Source organism: Brassica napus, chromosome A2, assembly GCF_020379485.1.
Source record: "Brassica napus cultivar Da-Ae chromosome A2, Da-Ae, whole genome shotgun sequence".
NCBI lineage: Eukaryota > Viridiplantae > Streptophyta > Magnoliopsida > Brassicales > Brassicaceae > Brassica > Brassica napus.
This window is the reverse complement of record NC_063435.1, coordinates 625,679-648,739: the sequence shown is the minus strand read 5'-3', so window position 1 is coordinate 648,739 and position 23,061 is coordinate 625,679. Positions and strand designations below refer to the sequence as shown.

The 23,061-nt window shown below is 40.2% G+C and overlaps 7 protein-coding genes and 1 non-coding gene across 12 annotated transcripts; 6 read left to right on the top strand and 2 right to left on the bottom strand.

The window, feature by feature from the left end:
* The first annotated feature begins 118 nt into the window (after nt 1–118).
* Nucleotides 119–4,055, top strand: LOC106383397 (magnesium transporter MRS2-7-like). The gene is made up of 12 exons (XM_048760995.1): nt 119–587; nt 1,722–1,807; nt 1,911–1,940; nt 2,169–2,274; nt 2,374–2,495; nt 2,593–2,667; nt 2,863–3,093; nt 3,173–3,217; nt 3,315–3,359; nt 3,459–3,488; nt 3,573–3,692; nt 3,776–4,055. Exons 1-12 carry the CDS (start codon nt 119–121, stop codon nt 3,887–3,889), a joined length of 1,473 nt encoding a protein of 490 aa, XP_048616952.1. The 3' UTR covers nt 3,890–4,055.
* A 486-nt stretch (nt 4,056–4,541) lies between these two features.
* LOC125581686 (cytochrome b5 domain-containing protein RLF-like) lies at nt 4,542–5,920 on the top strand. 2 transcript variants are annotated; one of them, XM_048747539.1, is made up of 4 exons: nt 4,542–4,672; nt 4,906–4,974; nt 5,076–5,391; nt 5,476–5,920. In XM_048747539.1, the coding sequence occupies exons 2-4, from the start codon at nt 4,936–4,938 to the stop codon at nt 5,748–5,750; spliced, it is 630 nt and encodes a 209-aa protein (XP_048603496.1). In that variant the 5' UTR covers nt 4,542–4,672; nt 4,906–4,935; the 3' UTR covers nt 5,751–5,920. The 2 variants fall into 2 exon arrangements, with proteins under 2 accessions (XP_048603496.1, XP_048603498.1); XM_048747541.1 differs by having other exon boundaries at nt 4,566–4,672; nt 4,930–4,974.
* A 146-nt stretch (nt 5,921–6,066) lies between these two features.
* On the top strand, nt 6,067–8,946 carry LOC106385332 (probable WRKY transcription factor 19). Of its 3 annotated transcripts, none has more exons than XM_013825264.3 (2): nt 6,067–6,245; nt 6,965–8,946. In XM_013825264.3, exon 2 carries the CDS (start codon nt 7,093–7,095, stop codon nt 8,704–8,706), a length of 1,614 nt encoding a protein of 537 aa, XP_013680718.2. In that variant the 5' UTR covers nt 6,067–6,245; nt 6,965–7,092; the 3' UTR covers nt 8,707–8,946. The 3 variants fall into 3 exon arrangements, with proteins under 3 accessions (XP_013680718.2, XP_048603441.1, XP_048603434.1); XM_048747484.1 differs by having other exon boundaries at nt 6,086–6,245; nt 6,974–8,946; XM_048747477.1 differs by lacking the exon at nt 6,067–6,245 and adding an exon at nt 6,432–6,849 and having other exon boundaries at nt 6,974–8,946.
* A 176-nt stretch (nt 8,947–9,122) lies between these two features.
* LOC106385336 (malate dehydrogenase 2, glyoxysomal) lies at nt 9,123–11,462 on the top strand. Its single transcript, XM_013825268.3, has 8 exons — nt 9,123–9,402; nt 9,526–9,744; nt 9,815–10,129; nt 10,438–10,527; nt 10,597–10,716; nt 10,826–10,915; nt 11,015–11,109; nt 11,213–11,462. The coding sequence occupies exons 1-8, from the start codon at nt 9,328–9,330 to the stop codon at nt 11,283–11,285; spliced, it is 1,077 nt and encodes a 358-aa protein (XP_013680722.2). The 5' UTR covers nt 9,123–9,327; the 3' UTR covers nt 11,286–11,462.
* A 271-nt stretch (nt 11,463–11,733) lies between these two features.
* Nucleotides 11,734–11,807, bottom strand: TRNAV-AAC. The gene has a single exon. It is a non-coding gene; the product is annotated as a tRNA-Val (tRNA).
* Nucleotides 11,808–11,846: 39 nt separating this feature from the next.
* On the top strand, nt 11,847–13,462 carry LOC106382948 (soluble inorganic pyrophosphatase 6, chloroplastic-like). Of its 2 annotated transcripts, none has more exons than XM_048747521.1 (5): nt 11,847–12,184; nt 12,589–12,850; nt 12,920–13,101; nt 13,180–13,278; nt 13,363–13,462. In XM_048747521.1, the coding sequence occupies exons 1-5, from the start codon at nt 11,936–11,938 to the stop codon at nt 13,453–13,455; spliced, it is 885 nt and encodes a 294-aa protein (XP_048603478.1). In that variant the 5' UTR covers nt 11,847–11,935; the 3' UTR covers nt 13,456–13,462. The 2 variants fall into 2 exon arrangements, with proteins under 2 accessions (XP_048603478.1, XP_048603479.1); XM_048747522.1 differs by having other exon boundaries at nt 11,889–12,184; nt 12,944–13,101.
* Nucleotides 13,463–13,555: 93 nt separating this feature from the next.
* On the bottom strand, nt 13,556–16,604 carry LOC106385335 (serine carboxypeptidase-like 19; the record flags this gene model as incomplete). Its single annotated transcript, NM_001316129.3, is given in 14 exon segments — nt 13,556–13,782; nt 13,865–13,910; nt 14,008–14,124; nt 14,236–14,354; nt 14,434–14,505; nt 14,589–14,753; nt 14,845–14,931; nt 15,026–15,127; nt 15,214–15,251; nt 15,344–15,446; nt 15,529–15,651; nt 15,752–15,828; nt 16,198–16,343; nt 16,445–16,604. Coding segments are annotated over 14 exon segments (1,398 nt in total). The 3' UTR covers nt 13,556–13,701.
* A 1,389-nt stretch (nt 16,605–17,993) lies between these two features.
* Nucleotides 17,994–20,933, top strand: LOC125588971. The gene has a single exon (XM_048760993.1). The coding sequence runs from the start codon at nt 17,994–17,996 to the stop codon at nt 20,931–20,933; it is 2,940 nt and encodes a 979-aa protein (XP_048616950.1).
* The last annotated feature ends 2,128 nt before the right edge of the window (nt 20,934–23,061 follow it).

Sequence of the window (23,061 nt, the reverse complement as noted above, 5' to 3'; positions counted from 1 at the left end):
TAGGTAATTCTTATATATACATTTAAGAAACTCATAAAATTCCTATTTTAACATAGTTGATAGTCTTGATGGTATAAAAATCATATTCGTACATAGTTGGTTGCAGGATACCTTTAACATGTCGTCATCTTCATCCGACGAAGTTTTTGAAGAAAGATTTGACGAAGTTTTCGAAGAAATCTTCGAAGATACATTCACCAACATAGTCGAGGCCCAAACCAGTCACCAAAGGAGCCGGGCTTATATTGAACGAAACCGTGAAGGAGGACAAGACCGCTTATGGAATGACTACTTCAGCGAAGATGCGACTTTCTCGTCACAAATATTTAGACGCCGCTTCCGCATGAATAAGGACTTATTCTTGCGTATTGTCTATGGGCTATCAGAGAACTTTCCATTCTTTCAGCAAAGAAGAGATGCAACCGGGAGGTTAGGTCTTTCTGCACTACAAAAATGTACGGCAGCAATTCGTATGCTTGCTTATGGTTCTGCGGCTGACACGGTTGACGAATATCTCCGACTTGGTGAGACTACTGCACTTTCCTGTTTACATAATTTCACTGACGGAATAATACAGTTATTCGGAGGTGAGTATCTACGACGACCCACACCGGAGGATCTTCAACGACTGCTCGATATTGGAGAAGAACGAGGGTTTCCTGGGATGGTCGGGAGCATTGATTGTATGCACTGGGAGTGGAAAAATTGTCCGACCGCTTGGAAAGGACAATACGCACGAGGATCAGGAAAACCCACAATTGTCTTAGAGGCTGTTGCTTCCCAAGATCTTTGGATATGGCATGCTTTTTTTGGTCCTCCAGGCACCTTAAATGATATCAATGTCCTCGATCGGTCTCCTGTGTTTGATGACATTTTAGAAGGTCGAGCTCCAAGGGTAAGATACATGGTCAACGGACACAGGTATAAGTTGGCATACTATCTAACAGACGGTATATATCCAAATTGGTCAACATTTATCCAATCTATCAAACTCCCTCAATCTCCAAAACAAGAGTTATTTGCTAAAGCTCAAGAAGCAGCCCGAAAAGATGTGGAGCGGGCTTTTGGAGTATTGCAAGCTCGATTTGCGATTGTCAAAAACCCGGTTCGTACATTGAACAAAGAAAAGATAGGGAATATTATGAGAGCATGTATCATACTACACAATATGATAGTTGAAAATGAACGAGACGGATACATCCGGTACGATATTTCTGAATTTGAAGAAGGAGACGTCACCAGAACTTCACAGGTGGAAACCAACAGGCCTACAAATCTGAATAATATGTTTCCCAATCGGAATGATCTTCGGGATGAACATATTCATGAACGGTTGAAGAATGATTTAATCGAAAATATTTGGAATAAATTTGGTGATGAAGATTAATAATTAGTGTATCTTGATTTCTTATAAATTTGATCATGTTTTTATTTAGAAAATTTTCTATCTTTATGTAAAATTATTGTTTTTTCTTTAATTGTTGTATTTTTATGTTTAATTATTCTTTTTAATGTTTATCTCTTATATTTTATGTTAAGTTATTCTATTTAATCATCCAATATATCATAATTATATTTCACTACACAAAAAAAAAAAATCATTTTTTAATTCGTAAGGATTCCATTTTAGGGATCACCATTGTACACATATTTTTCACAAGAGTCCTTAACTATTCAAAAAAAAAAAAAAAAAAAAAAACAAATATTAATCTAATCCTAAGGACTCCACAATGGGTCTCACCATTGTGGATGCTCTTACCCGTCTGCTATTCTTGGTCGAGAGAGAGCCATTGTTCTCAACTTAGAGGTTGGTCTTGGCAACTTCTTGTTTTCTCTTAAATTTTTTAAAGTTTATGTTATGTTTCATTGTTTCATATGTTTTGTTTTTGGGTCCGGACCGTCCGGTGCAGCATATCAAGGCCATTATCACTGCTCAAGAGGTCAGTGACTCTCAGTTTACTTTTCACTTCTTTTTTACTGCCTTGTGTCTAAATTTGACGCAAACACCAGCAGTGAACTTTTTAAACAAACTAGTTACTTTAGTGTTTGGGTGATCTTCTAAAACATACGTATCCTTATGGGGATCCTTAAGTGATAGTTGTAACAGTTTCTCTCCTTTTATGTAATGATGGGACTGGTTTGGTTATTAATTAAAATTAATGACACAGGTTCTGATTCGTGATTCGTCAGATGAAAATCTTATTCCTGTCTTGGAGGAGTTTCAGAGACGCTTGCCTGTGGTTCAAGGAGATGCTGAAGCGGGTGAAGAAGATGGTAGTCTTGATTTTCTTTTTTGATGCCTAGAGCCTACATAAGAACCACTCACTCTTTGTCACATGTGGAACTAAATGTATGATTGTTATTACTTTTTAGAATCACCGTTTGAATTTCGGGCGCTAGAGGTGGTTTTGGAAGCTATTTGCAGCTTACTAGCTGCAAGGACAACAGAACTAGAGACTTCTGCTTATCCTGCTTTGGATGAACTAACCTCGAAGGTAAATAACTTTGGGCTCTTTTTAGTGGTTATTTATTGCCATCAGTTATCTATTTTCTAACTACGTCTGACAATGAGCACAATTTTTCATTTTATAGATAAGTAGCCGTAACTTGGAAAGGGTTCGTAAACTGAAAAGTGCCATGACACGATTAACAGCTCGAGTCCAAAAGGTATCACTAGGAAACAGAGTCTATGTTTATGATTTAAGCCTCATGAGAATTAACATTTTCTTAAAGTGAGTCATACACTCATCTGGTGTTGCTTCGTATGTCTACTTTAAGTCTCTGAGTTTTTTTTTTTTTTTACAATGAGTATTTATATGTAGACTAGAGAAGAATTAAAGCTCCCTCATCACTTGTTTGTAGGTAAGGGATGAGCTGGAACAATTGTTGGATGATGACGATGATATGGCTGATATCTATCTTTCAAGGAAGCTTGCTGGTGTATCTTCATCGGTTAGTGTTTCTGATGAACCTCTTTGGTATCCTACGTCACCAACAATAGGTTCCAAGATTTCAAGAGCAAGTAGAATGAGTTTAGTGTCGGTTCGTGGGGACGATGAAAACGATGTTGAAGAACTTGAAATGTTGCTAGAGGTTTGTTTGTTGCATGAATGGTGTCTACATATCTGCTTTCATCTATAAAACAAGCATTAATTTGATTTTGTTTTAACAGGCTTACTTCATGCAAATCGACAGCACTTTGAACAAATTAACCGCGGTACTGTATCACCTTGGCCCTCTTATTTTTTTTAAAAAATAGTTGTGAATCTTTTTGATATTTCTGGCTTAGAAAGTATAATTGAAACATGATGCAGCTACGTGAGTATATTGATGACACAGAGGATTACATTAACATCCAGGTAACCAAAATGAAAACCTATTTACTTACCTAAGGATGTTATTAAATTGTATCTCATCTCACTGGTTAATGTAAACTATAATCATTGTTTTTTTTGCAGCTAGACAATCATCGAAATCAACTCATTCAGGTGAGTGAATACATATGAATTGATAATAGATTGAGTCTCTTTATGTGTCTAATTAAATTAACTGTAACCATATAATATCTGCAGTTAGAGCTTATGCTAAGCTCTGGAACTGTTTGCATATCAATGTACTCTATGATCGCGGGAATATTTGGCATGAACATTCCATACACATGGAACGACGAACATGGATACGTTTTCAAATGGGTACGGAACACATTTTCAGAAAGAATCGCGCAAGCAAGCGCAAAGATTCTATTTCTTACGTTTATTTTTTGATCAATTGGCAGGTGGTTAGCCTGACAGGGACATTTTGCGCAGCCTTGTTTGTGATTGTACTGTCGTACGCTCGGTACAAAGGGCTTGTGGGATCTTGGTGGTCCAAGGAAAATAAACAGGATTGATCGTAAGACTTTGATTGTAAATGCATGCTGTGTAACTCTTCACTCTTTGAAATATACGATGAACGATTAGGCGGATACATGGTTTCATTACACACTCTTACATACGTTACATTTGATGAATAGTGTTATGTACAGTTTCATATAATATAAAACTTTAAGTGTCAAATTTATAGTTTAAAAATATTTAATTTAATTTATTAATAATTTATTTTTGGCTATTTTGCAAAATTTTAGAGAAATATGACTGATTTGGATTAATTTTTAATGGAATCTAGATATTTTAGATTTTTTTTTCTAAATAACTGGACTCGACTTAGATTTAACCAGTGCTATAGACTCGAAAATTATATGTATTTTACTGGTATTTTAGTTAAGATCCGAATCAATCTGAATTTGAAAAAATTTGATTAAACTCAAACCAAAAATTTTCCAATATCTAATTAGATCCAAATATATCGAACTTGAGTGACATCCGAACCCGAACCAAAAATATCGGAACGTCCGGCCTAGTCAAATTATTGAATGAAGTCAAAACGCACAAGGTGATGTAACTACTGTTATTTCTAAACCGAATTAATGGAACCAGAACAAACCAATTTTAAATAGCTTATCTGATCCTAAACCGAATTGAACCGAGTCAAAATTCATCCAGCCTCCAGGGCAAGAAGAACATGACTCGTCCGTCCATTCTCATCAATTGCCAATAGAACTCTCCTCTGTTTCCCCCTTCGATTCTCTGTTTCAGGATCCCGAAACGATCTCCACTCTCTCAGATCACACCAGGTATTTCAATTCTCTTTTAGATTATGATTATTCACCGTACATCTGATTACCCCTTTTCTTCAATTTGTTTGTGTGTGAGAATCTCTAAGCTAATGAATCTCTAAAGTCGTCATCTTTACACTCTGTTATGTCAAATTCGACGAGTCCTCTTTGTTTAGATCTTCTTCTAAACCCAGAGAGTGCTTTAGATGTTTTATAATCTAACTGATACCAACTGTTTCTGAAAATTATAGCTCAAAGCTCTGTTTTTTTTAAAGCTCAAGATGGATGCTTCCAAGGATGATGACTTCACATTCTCAAGTGTGAGTTTACACTCTTCTCTTCAGAATTTAATACTAGCTTATAAAACATTAAAGTTGAAGACTTTATGATGTTTGGTTCTTTGGTATGTTCCATTTTAAAGGCTGTGCCATCAGATAGTGAAGTATCTCTAGAGGCAAAAGATCTCGCATCACGTGTAGACTCTATCACCCTTAAAGATGCATTAGATCCTCAACGCAGCAACAAGCCTCTGTCTCAAGTTCCCCCCAAGGAAAAAACAGTTGGTTCTTTGTCCTTCACCGTGACTGACTCTTCCTCTTCATCAAAACCCTCCAACGAATCATCATCTGAGATTATCAAAGCTAGAAAGCCTATAACACGCACCAAAGTCCCCTTCGAAAAGGGTTACAGCCAAATGGACTGGCTCAAACTCACAAGAACACATCCCGATCTCGCAGGTAAACCTTTCTCTTCTTCTTTGTTTTCCCCTAAATGCACATTTTTGATGTGGTTTATTACAATACATGATGTTGTTGTTGCAGGCCTAAAGGGGGAGTCGAACAGGAGGCTTATATCGATGGATGAAGTGAAGAAGCACAACAAGACGGGAGACTCCATGTGGACTGTGTTGAAAGGACGCGTATACAACATAACCCCTTATATGAATTTTCATCCCGGAGGTGTTGATATGCTGATGAAAGCTGTTGGGAGAGATGGGACGTTGTTGTTCAACAAGTACCACGCTTGGGTGAGTTATGATATATTGCTTGAGAAATGCCTTGTTGGTGTTTTGGATGATACCAAAGTGAAGAAGTAAGAAGCGTAAGCGTGATGGATTATCATATATAGAATTCTTAAGTCAAATAAGAATAAGACATTTTTTTTTAGTGTTTGATTCTTCAAATGCAAACGCTGATCACATTGATGTATTTTTATTAGACTTATACGCAACTCTTTGATGTTAATATATGTTAAAGTTCTCCTGAATCATTGATAACATTATGTGATTAATACAACATTTTTCTTTTAGTATATATACAACATTTTTCTCCACTTGAAGGGGCCAATCAGAGCCCTTCTTTCTGACAGGGGCCAGGGGTAGTTAAGGTATTCGAGAAAAAACCATGACTGGTCGTAGACGGTATTGTGATATTCTGACACTATCATTTTGTTATTTGCCAATAATCTAGTTTCTTGTTTATATGACTCACCTGTGTTGGCTGTTTCTTTGATTTTATTGGCTCTTCTTCTTTCTTCCTCTAGTTTTTTCCTTTGAGTCTTATATCTGGAGGTCAAGTTTCAGATCCACCAGGTATTCAATTCTCTTCTTCTTCATTCTTTCTGATTCATTTTCTTTTATGTGATTTCAAATAGTTCATTCATTTGATTGGTCAGAGTTCATGAATCAGAATTTGTGGCTGTACTGTATCTCAGAAACTTGCTGATAGTATGAGTATTTGTATTATTATTATTTTCCTCCTGCTTCCAATAATCAATCTTCCAAGTTCCAAGTCAAACCTCTGAAAACAAATCTTCCTTCAGATTTTTTGGATCTTGTGTGTTGGATCTTCAATCATGGTTCTAAATGAAGTGTTGTATTTAAAAAAAGGAGTTCCTGATGCATCTCTCATGTGATTTTCACCCTTTTTTTTTCTTCTGATTTTTTGGGAAGACGGATGAGAGCACATGATAGCTTTAGACATTAAGTACCATTGTCTAAATCTATTTCATTCTATGAACTATGTACAAATTTTTACATCTTATCTTTACTTAGTTAAGGCTTCATTTTGCATCCAAAATTCATTTGGTTGTGTCCCTTAGTCCCTGCCTTATGTAACTTTCAGTCTTGTGCACCTCACTTCAAATGCTTTCTTGCTTCTATGAACTTACATGCCCTTGATTGTGCTTCTCTTTAGGTCGTATCCTTATGCCACCTTCCGATTTTCACCTGTTACTGCATCCAGTTATACAATGTTCTTTGCTCTTCATGCATCACCCGTCTTGTTTAATGCTTTCTTGATTTTGTTTCAGGTCTTTCAGGTCTCATCATCCCCACCAGTAATGTCTTTCTCCTGATAGTATTAGACTAGCAGAATAGTTTCTTCTTTCCCTTTCTTGAAGATGGACAGGGAAGACACATCTGGCTTTGTGAGTGGCGGATGCTTATTATCTCTTGTCATGTGCTAAGTGGTAGTTTTTGGGAGCTCTCTATCTACTACACCCTTTTCATCAATATGAGTGACAACTCTCTTACCCTCAACTCCCTGGGAGACTCTCAAAGCCATTTTTGCTCTGATGTCTCTAACTGCACTGATGATAGCTGCCGCTTGGTCCTTGGATTAGGTCCAACATCAGCTTCATACTGTTATGGTACTCAAGAACTCGCATCACGAGGTGGTTCACTTCTGCAACTTGGTCTTCCAGACACTCTCAGCGGACTTGATCCCTCATCGTCTACATATACTAGCAGACAATGTGTGGTTCCTCCTGTTGATGAAGGTTCCTCTTCTGCAAAGAGATCAGGTGGTTACATGCCATCACTTCTGTTGGATCATTCACGAGTGAGTCTAGAGTCATCCTTCTCTGTACAACAGAGGAGTTACAACCCCAAGAAGTGCAATTTCTTGGGATGTATGAAGGGAGCTAGAGGATCTTCAGGGCTCTGCATCAGCCATGGAGGAGGAGGAGAGAGATGCCAAAAGCCAGGCTGCAACAAAGGCACAGAGAGTAGTAAAACCACTTTCTGCAAAACACACGGTGGAGGGAAGAGATGTGAACACTTGGGATGCACGAAGAGCGCCGAAAGAAAAACAGATTACTGCATATCTCACGGTGGTGGAAGACGCTGCGGGTTCATCAAGGGGTGTGACAAAGCAGCACGTGGCAAATCAGGTCTCTGCATCAAACACGGTGGTGGCAAGAGATGTGTTGTAGAAAACTGTGCGCGAAGTGCTGAAGGACAAGCTGGTCTTTGTATATCTCACGGTGATGGGAAACGCTGTCAGTTTTCTTCAGGGTGTGGTAAAGGAGCTCAAGGGATTACTAACTACTGCAAAGCACATGGAGGTGGGAAACGCTGTATATTCTCAGGGTGTGGTAAAGGAGCAGAAGGGAGTACTCCTCTGTGTAAGGCGCACGGTGGTGGGAAGCGTTGTCAATCTGAAGGAGGTGGGATTTGCTCCAAAAGTGTGCATGGTGGGACTAACTTCTGTGTTGCTCATGGTGGTGGGAAGAGATGTGTTGTGTCAGGGTGTACTAAGAGTGCTCGTGGTCGCACTGATTGTTGTGTTAAGCACGGTGGTGGGAAACGGTGTAGGGTTGGTGAGTGTGGGAAGAGTGCTCAAGGGAGTGGTGAGTTGTGCAAAGCTCATGGTGGTGGGAAGAGGTGTTGTTGGGGAGGTGGGGAGTGTGAGAAGTTTGCTAGAGGGAAGAGTGGTTTGTGTGCTAAGCATAATAGTGTTAAGGAGAAAAGAGAAGATGGTGGAAGCAAGAGTGGTTTGATTGGACCGGGGCTGTTCAGTGGTCTTGTTGTTGGTTCTAGTTCTGATCATTCTCAGTCTGAAGTTAGCGCTATACAGTTGGAGAAAAGGCAGAAGATGATGATACCTATGCAGGTTCTTGTGCCTTCATCAATGAGATCTCTAAGTGGTTCACATGAAGGAGAAACAAACATGTTTGACTTTATGATTCCGGAGGAGAGAGTTCATGGTGGTGGGATGATGATGTCTTTACTTGGTGGTAGCCTGAAACAACCTTCCACTGATGGAAACTGAGAGCATTCTCTTTGTAAGTGTAACATGCTCAGAACAAACTTCTGTAAAGCTGTAAATATGTGTGTTGCAACTGGTTATGTTGCTCTTTTGTTTTGTCAACTAAACCCAAGCTTAAACCGTATTTGAACCGAATTAAACCGGTCTAAACCATATTCCGTGGGGCCTTTTGTGGGCTTCTTCAATTGTCAAACCAATTCGAAAATATTAGTTTTTGATGATAAAAATATTATTTTCTGTGTTTACCAGTTTCTAATAATTACCAATAATATTTTAATAAATACAATTATTTTTTTAAATTTGGAATTTATCATTATTAACTAGTAAAAGATACTTAGAAAACATAAAACATGCGTTTTTTTAAACAATTTTTAAGTACTTTTTATAGCTTCATTTGAAATTTATTTTATGGAAATTTTGAGAGCCACAGCAACAGTCATGAGAGGAGAGCAACACAAAGAAGATAAAGTGATAAGGAATGGCTCCAACAAATAAAAGACAAATACTTATATGTCATATTCTATCAATATAGTCCCCATGTTTTAAAGTTATCTCACTTCTCTGACATACAAATTAAAACTCTTTAGTAGCTCTCTAACGAAAGCAAACACAGAGAACACAAGAATGGAGTTCCGTGGAGATGCCAACAAGAGGATTGCTATGATATCAGCTCATCTTCAACCTTCTTTCACTCCTCAGGTTTTTATTCTTTCCCTCTGCTTCTAACTCAAGTTATCTTATTTGATTCTTCAATGGTTTGTATATTAGCATTACGGTTCATCAAGGTTCTTTTGTCTTCTTCCTGGTCTGAATAATCATTAGATGGAGGCCAAGAACTCTGTGATGGGACTAGAAAGCTGTAGAGCGAAAGGAGGGAACCCAGGATTCAAAGTAGCCATTCTTGGAGCTGCAGGTGGAATAGGACAGTCTCTATCCTTGTTAATGAAAATGAACCCTCTCGTCTCTTTACTTCATCTCTACGATGTTGTCAATGCTCCTGGAGTCACTGCTGATGTTAGCCATATGGACACTGGAGCTGTTGTACGTACCTCTCATCTTTGACTTCTTGCTAATGTCTTGAGTAATGACTAATTCTTGATTGTTTTTTTAGGTTAGAGGATTCTTGGGAGCCAAGCAACTCGAGGACGCCCTAACCGGTATGGATCTTGTGATCATACCAGCTGGTGTGCCGAGGAAACCAGGGATGACACGTGATGATCTCTTTAAAATCAATGCTGGGATTGTTAAGACACTATGTGAAGGAGTAGCGAAATGCTGTCCTAATGCTATAGTTAACTTGATTAGCAACCCTGTGAACTCTACTGTCGCTATTGCTGCTGAGGTTTTCAAGAAAGCTGGAACTTATGATCCTAAGAAGCTTCTTGGTGTTACTACACTTGATGTTGCTCGTGCCAACACATTTGTGGTAATAATTTCTTTTATGATTCATCATTCAAGTTTGGTTTTATTGAATTTTATGCAATTATCAAGATTTGATCCAGTCTCAAATAATTTATACTGTTCAAATTTCTTTTAACTATGCAGTGAATTAGTTTTAAGAGTTGATAGATTTATCTATATATGTTTGACGTTTCTTTTGAAATTATAATCTCTAAATTTAGTAATATAACTAGACCATATTTTATATATATTTTTTTCAAAATTCTTAATTTTTAGATTCCTGCATGTTACACATGCTATTAGACGGTTCTGATTTAATCCAATCTTGTGCAGGCTGAAGTTCTTGGCCTTGATCCAAGAGAAGTCGATGTACCAGTCGTTGGAGGACATGCTGGAGTCACAATCTTGCCACTATTGTCACAGGTAACTTATCAATAGGGTCATTTTCATTACACCAGCTTCTCTGATAATTGATGTTTTTAATGGCCTCAGGTTAAACCACCTAGCAGCTTCACACCATCAGAGATTGAGTACCTCACGAACCGGATTCAAAACGGTGGAACAGAAGTTGTGGAGGCAAAAGCTGGAGCTGGATCTGCAACACTTTCAATGGTACAAAGCAAAACCAGCTTACTTCTTAAAATATAATCATAACTCGGTTCTTCTCTTGAGCAATCTCATGAACATATGTGGAAATGTACTACCTTTACTACTACTACAGGCATATGCTGCAGCCAAGTTTGCAGATGCTTGCCTTCGCGGGTTAAGAGGAGATGCGAATGTCATTGAATGCTCTTTTGTTGCTTCACAGGTGTAAATTATGAAAAGGCTATTCAATTATACATCTCTCTCTTTCTCTCATTCTCTTAACGGTTTTGATTTGTAATGGTGTCGTTCTTTGCAAGAAAAGGTGACAGAGTTAGCATTCTTTGCAACCAAAGTGCGTCTTGGACGTACAGGAGCAGAGGAAGTGTTCCAGCTTGGGCCCTTGAACGAATATGAAAGGTCTGAAACATTCTCTCTTCAAATAATATAACCTGTCTCATAAAAGAGAGCAAAGAGAGGTCTTATAATCTTGATTTCTTGAATTTTCTTTGACAATCTACAGGGTTGGTCTGGAGAAAGCAAAAGAAGAATTAGCTGGAAGCATTCAGAAAGGTGTTGACTTCATCAGGAAATGAAATCAAGAATAATCACAGAGAGAAAAAATAAAATTTTCTTCCTTCCTAAAATCATATGATCATGTACTACTACTACTACTACTTACTCATCATGCCTACGTCCTGCTTTCTTCTTCTTCAACTTTGTAAAAATTCCTTTTATCAGTCTGTATAACACTGTGTGGGGTCTTAAACGTACTACTTCTCCAAGGTGGTTTTGATGAAGTGAAGTTTCGACATTACAGATGTCAGCAGCTTCTCAAAATGAACCAACTTAGGATTGGAAACAAAACATTGGTATAGATCAACATCATTCGACTTTCATCATCAATAAAAAAAAAATATATATATATATAGGAAGCATTGTGTATACAATTTCTAAATAAAAATGTACATAAAACAACATGCCCTGTGAAGAAACCTCGTTGTAATCACAAGTGTGAAGGTGTAAGAAAAACATAAAAAAGATTGGCTTCGTCCAGGTTCGAACTGGAGACCTTCAGTGTGTTAGACTGACGTGATAACCAACTACACCACGAAACCTTTAAGTTAAGGGTTCCGAAATTTAAACATTTATAACCTACAATTACAAAACCCACGTGATCTGTTAACTGATTCGTCTTGTCCGAAGTAATAGAAAGTGAAACGAAAGGCCAATCTTCTCCACAACAATGGCGGCCACAAGAGTGATGATGACTGCAGCTCAAACCACCTCGTGCTTCCTCGCCAAACGAGCTTTCCTTCTCCCAGAGAAAACATCACACGGCGCTCTATGCTTCAACAAAAGAGCTTTAGCTTTGAAATCGAAACGACCCTTCTCTTGCAGTTCCATATACAACCCTCACGTTAAGGTTAAAGAAGAAGGTCAACCCGAAACACTAGATTATCGTGTCTTCTTCCTCGATGGCTCTGGAAAGAAGGTTCCTTCTCTCTCTCTCTCTCTCTCTCTCTCTCTCTCTCTCTCTCTCTCTCTCTCTCTCTCTCTCTGTTAAAGTTCAAAGCTTTTTTCTATCTCTGAGCTCTGATGATCTTCCACATTGTAAAATTCGACCAATGCAATCAATGTTCTTGTGGGTTAAGTTTGGTTTATGCAAATGAAAGATTGTTTCTTTTAGAAGATGCTTTTGATTCGTTACTCTGTTCTGTGTTTGTGTCTCTGTATTAAAGTTCAAAGCTTTTTAACTCTCTGAGCTCTGAAGGATATTCTACATTGTAAAATTAGACTGTGGTTTAGGTTAGGTTATGCAATGAAAGATTGTTTCTTTAGTTACTCTGTTTTGTGTTTTGTTTTTGTTAAAGGGTTGAATATGCATATTGTGTGTAGGTTTCTCCATGGCATGATATACCGTTGACCTTAGGAGATGGAGTTTACAACTTTATAGTTGAAATCCCTAAAGAGTCCAAAGCCAAAATGGAGGTTGCTACTGATGAAGCTTCCACTCCTATTAAACAAGATACTAAAAAAGGAAAGCTCAGATACTATCCATACAATATAAACTGGAACTATGGGTTGCTTCCACAGACATGGGAAGATCCATCTCGGGCTAACTCTGAAGTTGAAGGAGCTTTTGGTGATAATGATCCAGGTGAGTCTTCTTTTTTTTTATCTACTTGAATTTTTACTAAGCTTATTGTTCTTGGTTTTGGATTTGTAGTTGATGTTGTTGAGATTGGTGAAGCCCAAAGGAAGATAGGGGAAGTTTTAAAAATCAAGCCTTTGGCTGCTTTAGCTATGATTGATGAAGGAGAGCTAGACTGGAAGATTGTTGCTATTTCATTGGATGACCCTAAAGCTCATCTTGTCAATGATGTTGATGATGTTGAGAAACATTTCCCGGTACAAGCTAAACCGGACTTAATCTATAGGCCTTATATGGATTTTGTGTTACTGACCTTTAAAATGTGGTGGTATCAGGGTACATTAACAGCCATTAGAGACTGGTTTAGAGACTACAAGATCCCAGATGGGAAGCCTGCTAACAGATTCGGTCTTGGAGACAAACCAGCTAACAAAGTAAGGTCTTGTGGGTACTGCTTCATGTTTGGTAATGAAACTGAAAGAAGCTATAACAGTTCTTGTTTGGTGTTTTTTTAACAGGACTATGCATTGAAGATAATCCATGAAACAAATGAATCATGGGCTAAGCTTGTGAAGAGATCAGTTGATGCTGGAGACCTTTCACTTTTCTGAACAGTTTTTACAAAATGACATCTTGCAGTGTCTCAATTATGAGCTCAGAATAATTATCAGACTAGAGTCCTTTCATCATTCTTGTTTTTTTTCCTGTCTTGTAAATGAGATTTTGTTTTTCACCATTGATGACTGAGAAATAATAAAAGGTTATTACTATTTTTAAATTTTGACTTAATAACCATAAACGAAAACAAAAGCAACTCGTGAAACTTTTGACAGAGAGAGAGAAGTGAGTGAGGAACTTCAGAGAGATTCACCATCAATCCATCTTTTGAACATAAGTGAGCATTGGTCTGGATTATACTCAGCGGTGTGTCCTCCTCCCTACACATATCAAACACTAAATCATTTTTAATTCTACCAGCAGAAACACTAGAGAAGACAGAAAGGGTTTAGAATTTGTTGCCTTGATGGTTGCAAATGTCATCTTATTTGCATAGGTCCTTGTATATCTACAAAACAAGGGATACAATTTAAGTGTGTTTAAAGATCATTTAGAAAGTTGATGAGATTGGAGTTAGAAACAGATGTTTTTGGCTTTGGCTTTACCCAGCGACTTGATTGCTAGTCATCATCCAAGGTCTCCAGTCATCAACAATGGAATAGTTGAGAGATTTGATCCATGCTTCAGTTGAAGAGAAAGGTATCATCATATCATGATCACCACTGTTCCCAAAATTTGCAAATATTTATCTTGTGACTTGATCAAGATGCAGAAAGAATAACATGTAACTAATATTTGTGACTCAAAAAAAAAAGAATGAAGTATTATCTTGCCTGTAGATGAGAGCGCGGAAGCCTTTACGGCTATTATTGACGTGATATGGAATGGCATTGTGAATATCATATGTATATGGTATGTTTTGAGTGTTGCATCGACTCCATTTTCCGAAGCCCTACATAACATTTAACATATAACTGGTAACGTTGTGTTAAGTTTTTATTTAGAACAAGAAACAAAGTTCACATAGGTACCTTCTTCACGCCTAAAGCTCTGCGTACATTTTCATCATTTGCCCAAAAGGCAGACAGAAAATACCTATACGTCTGAGAATACAGTAAGTGTTAAAAAATCACAAACCTATGAATAAACAATATAACCAAAAATGAAAAGAAAAGAGAATTAATACAAAGCAGCTTGGAGGAGGCAACGATGATGAATCATTTCTTGACTCCTTGAGTTCTCTTCTTCGACTGGTTCTGATATTTGGTAAGGTTTGTGATATGTCTGCTAAGACATAATCTACTTTGCAGTTTGGTAACAAAATCTGCTCTATGTATATCTCTGAGATACACTAAGGACTCAAAAAACAAAGAGACAAGTTAGTTTGTGAAAATGCATGCAGATACCCATGTGGTGTTTTTTTAAAAGTTATAATCCCTTACCTGATGATAAGCTAGAAGCCCATTTGAACATTTTGCATTACTTGGATCTACGTTAAAGAATTTGCCTCCACAGTTTCTTTCAAGTGACTGCATATAGTAGTGATGTAAACAAGATTGTAACCAAATGTCTCAAGAATTTCATTATAATGATGATGGTGATGATGAAGAAAAAAGTATATACCTCATGGAGCTCATCTGAAATAAGTCCCATCCGATGCGCAAATGAAACTCTATGATTTGGTTCTAAGTTTGTACCTACTGCAGGGTTTCCAAGAACATATCCCTGCTCAGTTTATATAAATTATATTAAATCTCATCCAAAAATATATTGGTATTAAGCCAAAAAAGGAGAGATTAAAGTTTTGTTACCTGAATATTTATGAGTGGTGTGAGACCTTTTTCATTTCCTGTTTTGATATTGTGTAATGTGATTAAAACATTTGATATAAAATATAAGAAACTACCATAGAGGCATAAGTGAGTGGTAAGTTAAAAATACCAAGTGAAATCTGTTGCACAACTCCTGGAACAATCTTCCCGGAATATGAATCTCCACCAACGTAAAATGAATTGGATATAAACTCAGGGTGGTCCACAAACCACTACAAGCAACAACATAGTGAAAAGTTTTAGAAAATAAACCAAAATCATCAAGAAAGGTATAAGAAAGAGAGAACACTCAACACTCCTAAGGAACTGGTCGATTTGGTGAATTTGTTTGGTGTCGCTCGTCTCAGCAGCACGCCGAGTTTTGGCATAAGAATATCCAGAACCAGCAGGAGATTCCAAATATAAAATGTTAGCCACCTGAAAAAAAAATTGAGTATACATATTACACATTCTCTTTAGAAGCAAGATGTTGGTATTACAGAGGAAAGCATTATAAAATTAGTAACTAATCTCTCGCCTTTGTCCAAGAAAAAGATGTTAGCTCTAAAGGAGGCAGTGTCCCATTATACTCATTCCCTTTAAAAGCCAAAGGACCTGACAAAAACATTTAAAATTAATTAAAAAATCACACAACACATGCATAAACTAAATTATTTAGCACAGAACACATGCATTAATTAGACTTGTCTTAACCCTCCAAACATTATAAAAATCACACAACATATGCAACTAAACTATTTTTTACAGAACACATGCATTAATTACACTTGTCTTAACCCTTACAACATAAGAGAATCACACCATACATGCAATTAAACTATTTAATACTGAAGACATGCATATCAATTAGATTTGTTTAATTAAGCCTTAAAATATAATTTTCAAGATGGGATCCCTAAGTAAAACTAGTTAGTTAGGACTCGGTAAATACAATAAATCCCAAAAAAAAAAGGATTTGTTTACCATTTGCAAACAGAAAACCACAAATGGAGCTGCATCCAGGCCCACCAGTTAGCCAAATCATGAGAGGATCTTTATCTGGATTTCTCTCTGATTTCACAAAGTAGTAAAAGAGCTCAACATCTCCAGATTCACCAACACTCACATACCTTGTTATATAAAACCACATGCAGCAAAGAAGAAAGAGACATGTCTTAGATTAAGGATTTTTTTATAACAAATTGGAGTGAAGAGATGGACTTTGTTTTACCCAGTCTCGAGCTCAAAAGGAAGAGGACCTTCAAGACCAGGAAGATACTTCACATGCAAAGAAGCATCAACCAAAATCAAGATGCTCAACGGAAATAAGACTAGAAAGTAAAGATTTCTCATTTTCTCTGCTTCTTGGTGTCAGTAGCCTTGCATGCGAAGAAAGAAGACTGCGAATTTCAGTGAAGACAAATTAGCACATGCAGTGCTCAAAACGTGGCTACCGTTTACGTAACAAGCGTGTTGGCGCCTTTTTCAGAGTTTTGTCAACCGGACCGGTTGGACCGGTTAAATAGAGGAACTTCAAGGCTCCACAACCAAACCAATGTGAAACGTAACACCTGTTTAGTCTGTTCTTTGTTTTTTTCTCGTTTGTCTCATCTTTCAACAACCTGATAACAACCAAATTACAATTCGTCCTTATCGCAAGGGACGATTCTCTCACGAGCATAACCGTCATTTTACAACGTTCAAACCTTAATCTCTTGTACAATACTCTGTGATTATAAGAAGACAAACACAATCATTCTACTTATATTTATAAAAGCAAACCCTCTCAGCAGCTCAGAGTGTTTGATAAATCTTCCTCCAAGTCAACATAAGCAACTCTGTTTCTCCTTTTACCCCATCTCTAATATTATTTGATCAAACTAATTGCACGTTGCAGATTAATCAGAAGAAAATGGATAAGATTGCGGATTTTTACATAAATCTCATGAAGCACACTTGTAAGAGAAGAGTTAAACGTAGCAGCTGAGTAATAACATTTATTACGTCCAACACTTCAACACCTTCGACATGATCTAAGAACAAAGAAAAGAAAGCAAAAAAAAAACATAGCCTTCAAAAGCCTAACATCCCAAAAAAAAAAAAAAAGAGTTAGATCTTACTTTCTCAAAGACAATGAGAGTTTGACAAAACTTTTCTCCTCTCTTTTATTACTCTTTTCTCTCTCTAAGGGCATTGCTTGTGTTGGTAGTTCTCAAACCGGGTCCAACAATGTCATTCACACCAGGTCACGATCTATAAGGAAACAGATACACATAGTCAAAAGCACAACTACAAAGTGTGACTATACGTTTTTGCATCCCATGGAAGAAAGGATACTGATACGTACGAAGCAGAACGACCGCCGATCCTGTTTCACTATAGGAGAAGAGGACAAACATCTGAGAAATGATGAGAAGGACAGCTGGCTAGCGAGTAGAGTCGAGTAAGAATAAAGGAATAAAGGTCGTTATCAAGAAGATCTGCAGCACATGGCCTGTCGAGGATGTGCTGACGTGACTCGCAAACGTTTGAGGAAACGCAGAACGCTTGTGGGCATTCACGAGATCCTAGGAGTCTATAAAAGAGAGGAGAGAGTAGTTGGTTATGTCATCATTGGATTGATCAAAGTTGTAGTAGGGAGAGAGAGTCCTTTAACGTCTCTGTAATACTTTGTTCAGTGAATACAAACAATCTTTTCTCCTAAGTTCTGAGAGTTCATACTTAAGAAATAAGTTGATCTTATTAACTTGGTATCAGAGCTCGTAGATCTAAGGGAAACGATGGCACCAAAGAGAAACGAGGCAGAATCAACCGCGGACCAGATGCAGCAGCAGATGGGTCGCATCTCACTTCTGGAGCAGAGCATGACCAAGGTCGATGCGATGGAGCAGACCTTGGCGGTGATGCAACAGCAGATGAGCGCTTTCTTTGGCCGGTTGGAGCAGGAGAAGAACGAGCAGGCGAGAGAGAAGGCTCGTTCGCTCGAAGCCGCCAAAGGAAAAGCTCATCAGGAAGAAGAAACATCAGTCGGAGAAGGATCTTCACCGGTAACGACTAAAGCCGGCCAGGTCCTGGATCAGACACCGATTTCGGTGGAGGAAGAAGGATCAGAGAGGAAGGGAGCGTTTTCTCAGGGATCCAGTCAGATGGAGGAAGACTATCGGAACAAAAGATTGGCCCGCCGGCTTGAGCTACCCTTGTTCGATGGCGAACAAGCAGATAGCTGGGTGCTGAGGGCGGATCAGTATTTTGAGATCAGTGAGTTCACAGAGGAACAGAAGCTGAAAGCGGTGAAGATGTGTTTCGTTGAAGACGCACTTTTGTGGTATCGTTGGGAGCGTGATAGAGACCCATTCCGGAGTTGGAGTCAGCTGAAGGAGAGGGTGTTGGAGCAATACTCGACGGCGAGAGATACGTCAGCCGGCGAGAGGCTCCTCCGCCTCCGACAGGAAGGGTCTGTCAAAGACTACTGTCGGGAGTTTATATCGCTGGCGACAAACGCACCGGAGCTGACGGACGCGGTGTTGGAAATGGCGTTCATGAATGGGTTAAAACCACGCATTCGAGCGGGAGTGAGAATGTTCGAGCCAAAAACGTTGCAAAAGATGATGAGTTTAGCTCGGAAGGTGGAAGAATGGGAGGGAGACAACGGGGAAGACGATTCGAAACCCTACCCCAGTTTAGCAGGCCGTAACCCGAAACCCAATAACCGCAGTGACGAGACGACTAATAAGTTGAGCTTTAATGGGCCTAATCAACAAAAGTCCAAGCCCAACTACACGTCAAGCCTGTCACCGCAGAAGGACAAAGGGGTTGCGGGAAAGACTACGACCTATCACAATAGGGTAAAGGCTCCGTTTCGCCGTCTGACGCCGGCAGAGATCGAGCAACGGAGGTCGGCCGGTCTCTGTTTTCGCTGCGACGAGAAGTTCTTCCGGAACCACAAGTGTCCCAAGCCGGAACTCACGGTGTTGATTATGCACGACGATGGGAAGGAAGAGGTGTTCGACGAAGAGCCGTGTGAGCTGCTAGATGAGGAGGAGAACGAAGTCGAGGCAGTGGTGGCAGAGGTCTCAATTAGCTCTGTTGTTGGTCTGACCTCATCTCGCACGATGAAGTTAAAAGGGGAGTTGGGAGGAGAGGAGGTGACTGTCCTTATCGACAGCGGCGCCTCTCACAATTTCATTTCGGAGAAGATGGCTAGTCGAATGGGACTCATAACGAAGAACACAACACGCTACGGGGTAATGGTGGCTGGTGGAGTTAAAGTGCAAGGGAGAGGGGTGATTACAGGAGTAGAGTTGAAGTTGCAAGACTGTACCATTCACACGAGTTTTCTGCCTCTGGAGCTGGGTATAGCAGACGTGATTTTGGGAGTACAGTGGCTCGACACACTGGGTGAAATGCGAGTTAACTGGAAACTGCAGAGGATGAAAATCAGGTTGTCTGGGGAGTGGGTTCTGATACAGGGAGATCCCAGCCTTCATTCAGCAGGAGTGTCTTTGAAGTCGATTTGGAAAACGTTGGAGGAAGAAGGAGAGGGTATTGTAGTGGAGTTTGGAGGATTGCAGGCTGGGGAAACGGGATTTCCCGTGACCGTCGATCAGGAGTGGCAGGCCGTGTTGGGACAGTACGCTGGGGTGTTTCAAGAACCCACAGGACTGCCACCATCAAGAGGGAAGGAGCACGCTATATTGCTGGAGGCAGGAGCCAGTCCCGTTAGTGTCAGACCATTCCGTTATCCTCAAGCACAGAAGACGGAGATTGAGAAGCAGATCGGTCTGATGCTGGCAGCAGGGATTATAAAGGAAAGCAATAGCCCATTCTCAAGTCCGGTGTTATTGGTGAAGAAGAAAGACGGAAGTTGGAGGTTTTGCGTAGACTATCGAGCTCTCAATCGAGTCACCATAGCAGACAAGTACCCAATACCAATGATCGATCAACTCTTGGATGAGCTCCATGGCGCCGTGGTGTTCTCGAAGCTCGACCTCCGCTCAGGCTACCATCAAATTCTGGTAAAGTCTGAGGATGTTCCAAAAACAGCTTTCCGCACGCACGACGGACATTACGAGTTCCTCGTCATGCCATTTGGGCTCTCCAACGCTCCAGCAACGTTCCAGTCTCTTATGAATGATGTATTCAGACCTCATTTGCGCCGGTTTGTCCTGGTCTTTTTTGACGACATCCTGGTCTACAGCAAGACAAAGGAGGCGCATGAGAGGCACTTGGAGATTGTATTGGGGCTGCTGGAGAAGAACCGTCTCTACGCAAACAGGAAGAAATGTCACTTTGGTTGTGAGAAGGTAGAGTATTTGGGTTATGTGATCTCAGCACAAGGGGTGGCGGCGGATCCAGAAAAGATACGAGCGATGGTTAACTGGCCAGTACCAAGAGTAGTGAAAGAGTTGAGAGGGTTCCTTGGTCTCACCGGCTACTACAGGAAATTCGTGCTAGGCTATGGGAGTATAGCACGACCTTTGACCTCTCTGTTACAGAAGGATCAGTTTTTTTGGAACCAGGAAGCAACAGAGGCATTCAGGGGGTTGAAGGAAGCCATGACCAGTCCCGGTCTTGGCGATGCCAAATTTCGAGGAGCTGTTTGTGGTAGAATCAGACGCGTCTGGTGTAGGGTTGGGAGCGGTATTGATGCAGCAACAGCGGCCTATAGCATATTTCAGTCAAGCGTTGACTGCTCGCCAGAAGCTCAAATCAGTCTATGAGAGGGAGCTCATGGCGATAGTGTTCGCTGTGCAGAAATGGAGACACTACCTATTGGGGCGAAGGTTTGTAGTAAAGACGGATCAGAAGAGCCTCAAGTTCCTGCTGGAGCAGCGAGAGATCAACATGGAGTATCAGCGCTGGCTCACCAAACTGTTGGGGTTCGAGTTTGATATAATTTACAAGCCAGGGCTGGAGAACAAGGCAGCGGACGCCTTATCACGCAAGACGGAGGTCTCGGAGTTGTATGCGGTATCAGTGTCAACTGCTTTACAATTGGAAGAAATTGGCAGTGAGGTTGACAAAGATGTGGAGTTGCAGAAGTTAATAACGGAGCTCAGAGAGGACCCTTCTAAACACCCTGACTACTCTTGGGTACAAGGGCGTTTACTGAGGCAGGGGAAACTAGTGCTACCTAGAGACTCACCATTGGTGGGGGTGATCCTTAAAGAACACCATGACAGTAAGATGGCAGGGCACGGAGGAATGTTAAAGACTCAGAAGAGGATTGGAGAGTTGTTCTACTGGAGGGGGATGATGACGGATATAAGGAGGTATGTGGCGGCGTGTCAGACTTGCCAGAGACAGAAATACTCCACACTGGCTCCAGGAGGGTTGCTTCAACCGCTGCCGATTCCAGGTCAGGTGTGGGAGGATATCTCGATGGATTTTGTGGAAGGACTTCCAAAATCGGATGGTTTCAACGCAGTGTTAGTGGTGGTTGATCGTTTCACGAAATACGCACATTTCATCAAGATCAAACACCCCTTCACGGCGCCAGAAATCGCTCAACTCTTTGTGCATGGGATCATCAAACTACACGGGTTCCCTCGCACAATAGTATCGGATAGAGACAAGGTCTTCACAAGTTCGTTCTGGAAGGAGTTATTTAAGCTGTCAGGGTCAAAGCTGTGCTTCAGTACCGCTTATCACCCACAAACCGATGGGCAGACTGAGGTAACCAACAGAAGTATGGAGACGTATCTGAGGTGTTACGCAGGGGATAAGCCAAGAACGTGGGCTAAGTTTCTGGAGTGGGCTGAGCTGAGTTACAACACCTCCTATCACACTTCGATTCAGATGTCGCCGTTCCAAGCTCTGTATGGAAGAGTACCTCCGACGTTGTTAAGGTATGAGAACGGGTCTACGGTGAATGCAGAGTTGGAAGAACAGTTGAAAGAGCGAGATAGGATGTTGGATAGCATTAAGGAGCAACTCCATCGCTCTCAGCAGTTGATGAAGGAAAAGGCAGACATCAAAAGGCGTGAGGTTGAATTCACAGTGGGAGATATGGTGTTGGTGAAGATCCGTCCTTACAGACAGCGCACTCTAGCCAAACGCATTAACGAGAAGCTGTCTGCTAGGTTCTATGGACCATTCGAGGTGTTGGCAAAAGTAGGGCGTGTCGCTTACAAGTTAAAACTGCCCGAAGGTACCAAAATACATCCAACGTTCCATGTCTCACAGCTCAAGAAGATGGTCGGAGAGTTGGTGGAGACTGTGGCTATACCACCACAACTATCGTCGGAAGGGGTGCTGGAAACTGAGCCTGCAGCAGTATTAAAGAAAAGAAGGAATGAGAAAACTCAGCAGGAGGAGGTGCTAGTTCAATGGGAAGGGTTGCCGGCTCATGACTGCACATGGGAAGAAGTTAGTGTGATGAAAGATCAGTTCCCACAGTTTGACCTTGAGGACAAGATCAATTTCGAAGGGCCGGGTATTGATACGTACGAAGCAGAACGACCGCCGATCCTGTTTCACTATAGGAGAAGAGGACAAACATCTGAGAAATGATGAGAAGGACAGCTGGCTAGCGAGTAGAGTCGAGTAAGAATAAAGGAATAAAGGTCGTTATCAAGAAGATCTGCAGCACATGGCCTGTCGAGGATGTGCTGACGTGACTCGCAAACGTTTGAGGAAACGCAGAACGCTTGTGGGCATTCACGAGATCCTAGGAGTCTATAAAAGAGAGGAGAGAGTAGTTGGTTATGTCATCATTGGATTGATCAAAGTTGTAGTAGGGAGAGAGAGTCCTTTAACGTCTCTGTAATACTTTGTTCAGTGAATACAAACAATCTTTTCTCCTAAGTTCTGAGAGTTCATACTTAAGAAATAAGTTGATCTTATTAG

What these genes read in the sequence shown, in the direction of transcription:
- LOC106383397 (XM_048760995.1), top strand. Translation starts at nt 119, where the DNA reads ATGTCGTCATCTTCATCCGACGAAGTTTTTGAAGAAAGATTTGACGAA. An exon ending in TAACAGCTCGAGTCCAAAAG is followed by an intron (nt 2,668 to 2,862) that starts GTATCACTAGGA and finishes ACTTGTTTGTAG; the next exon opens with GTAAGGGATGAGCTGGAACA. An exon ending in AACTTGAAATGTTGCTAGAG is followed by an intron (nt 3,094 to 3,172) that starts GTTTGTTTGTTG and finishes TTGTTTTAACAG; the next exon opens with GCTTACTTCATGCAAATCGA.
- LOC125581686 (XM_048747539.1), top strand. Translation starts at nt 4,936, where the DNA reads ATGGATGCTTCCAAGGATGATGACTTCACATTCTCAAGT. An exon ending in ATGACTTCACATTCTCAAGT is followed by an intron (nt 4,975 to 5,075) that starts GTGAGTTTACAC and finishes TCCATTTTAAAG; the next exon opens with GCTGTGCCATCAGATAGTGA. An exon ending in AACACATCCCGATCTCGCAG is followed by an intron (nt 5,392 to 5,475) that starts GTAAACCTTTCT and finishes TTGTTGTTGCAG; the next exon opens with GCCTAAAGGGGGAGTCGAAC.
- LOC106385332 (XM_013825264.3), top strand. Translation starts at nt 7,093, where the DNA reads ATGCTTATTATCTCTTGTCATGTGCTAAGTGGTAGTTTTTGGGAGCTC.
- LOC106385336 (XM_013825268.3), top strand. Translation starts at nt 9,328, where the DNA reads ATGGAGTTCCGTGGAGATGCCAACAAGAGGATTGCTATGATATCAGCT. An exon ending in AACCTTCTTTCACTCCTCAG is followed by an intron (nt 9,403 to 9,525) that starts GTTTTTATTCTT and finishes AATAATCATTAG; the next exon opens with ATGGAGGCCAAGAACTCTGT. An exon ending in ATATGGACACTGGAGCTGTT is followed by an intron (nt 9,745 to 9,814) that starts GTACGTACCTCT and finishes TTGTTTTTTTAG; the next exon opens with GTTAGAGGATTCTTGGGAGC.
- LOC106382948 (XM_048747521.1), top strand. Translation starts at nt 11,936, where the DNA reads ATGGCGGCCACAAGAGTGATGATGACTGCAGCTCAAACCACCTCGTGC. An exon ending in TTTTGGTGATAATGATCCAG is followed by an intron (nt 12,851 to 12,919) that starts GTGAGTCTTCTT and finishes TTGGATTTGTAG; the next exon opens with TTGATGTTGTTGAGATTGGT. An exon ending in GAGACAAACCAGCTAACAAA is followed by an intron (nt 13,279 to 13,362) that starts GTAAGGTCTTGT and finishes TTTTTTTAACAG; the next exon opens with GACTATGCATTGAAGATAAT.
- LOC125588971 (XM_048760993.1), top strand. Translation starts at nt 17,994, where the DNA reads ATGGCACCAAAGAGAAACGAGGCAGAATCAACCGCGGACCAGATGCAG.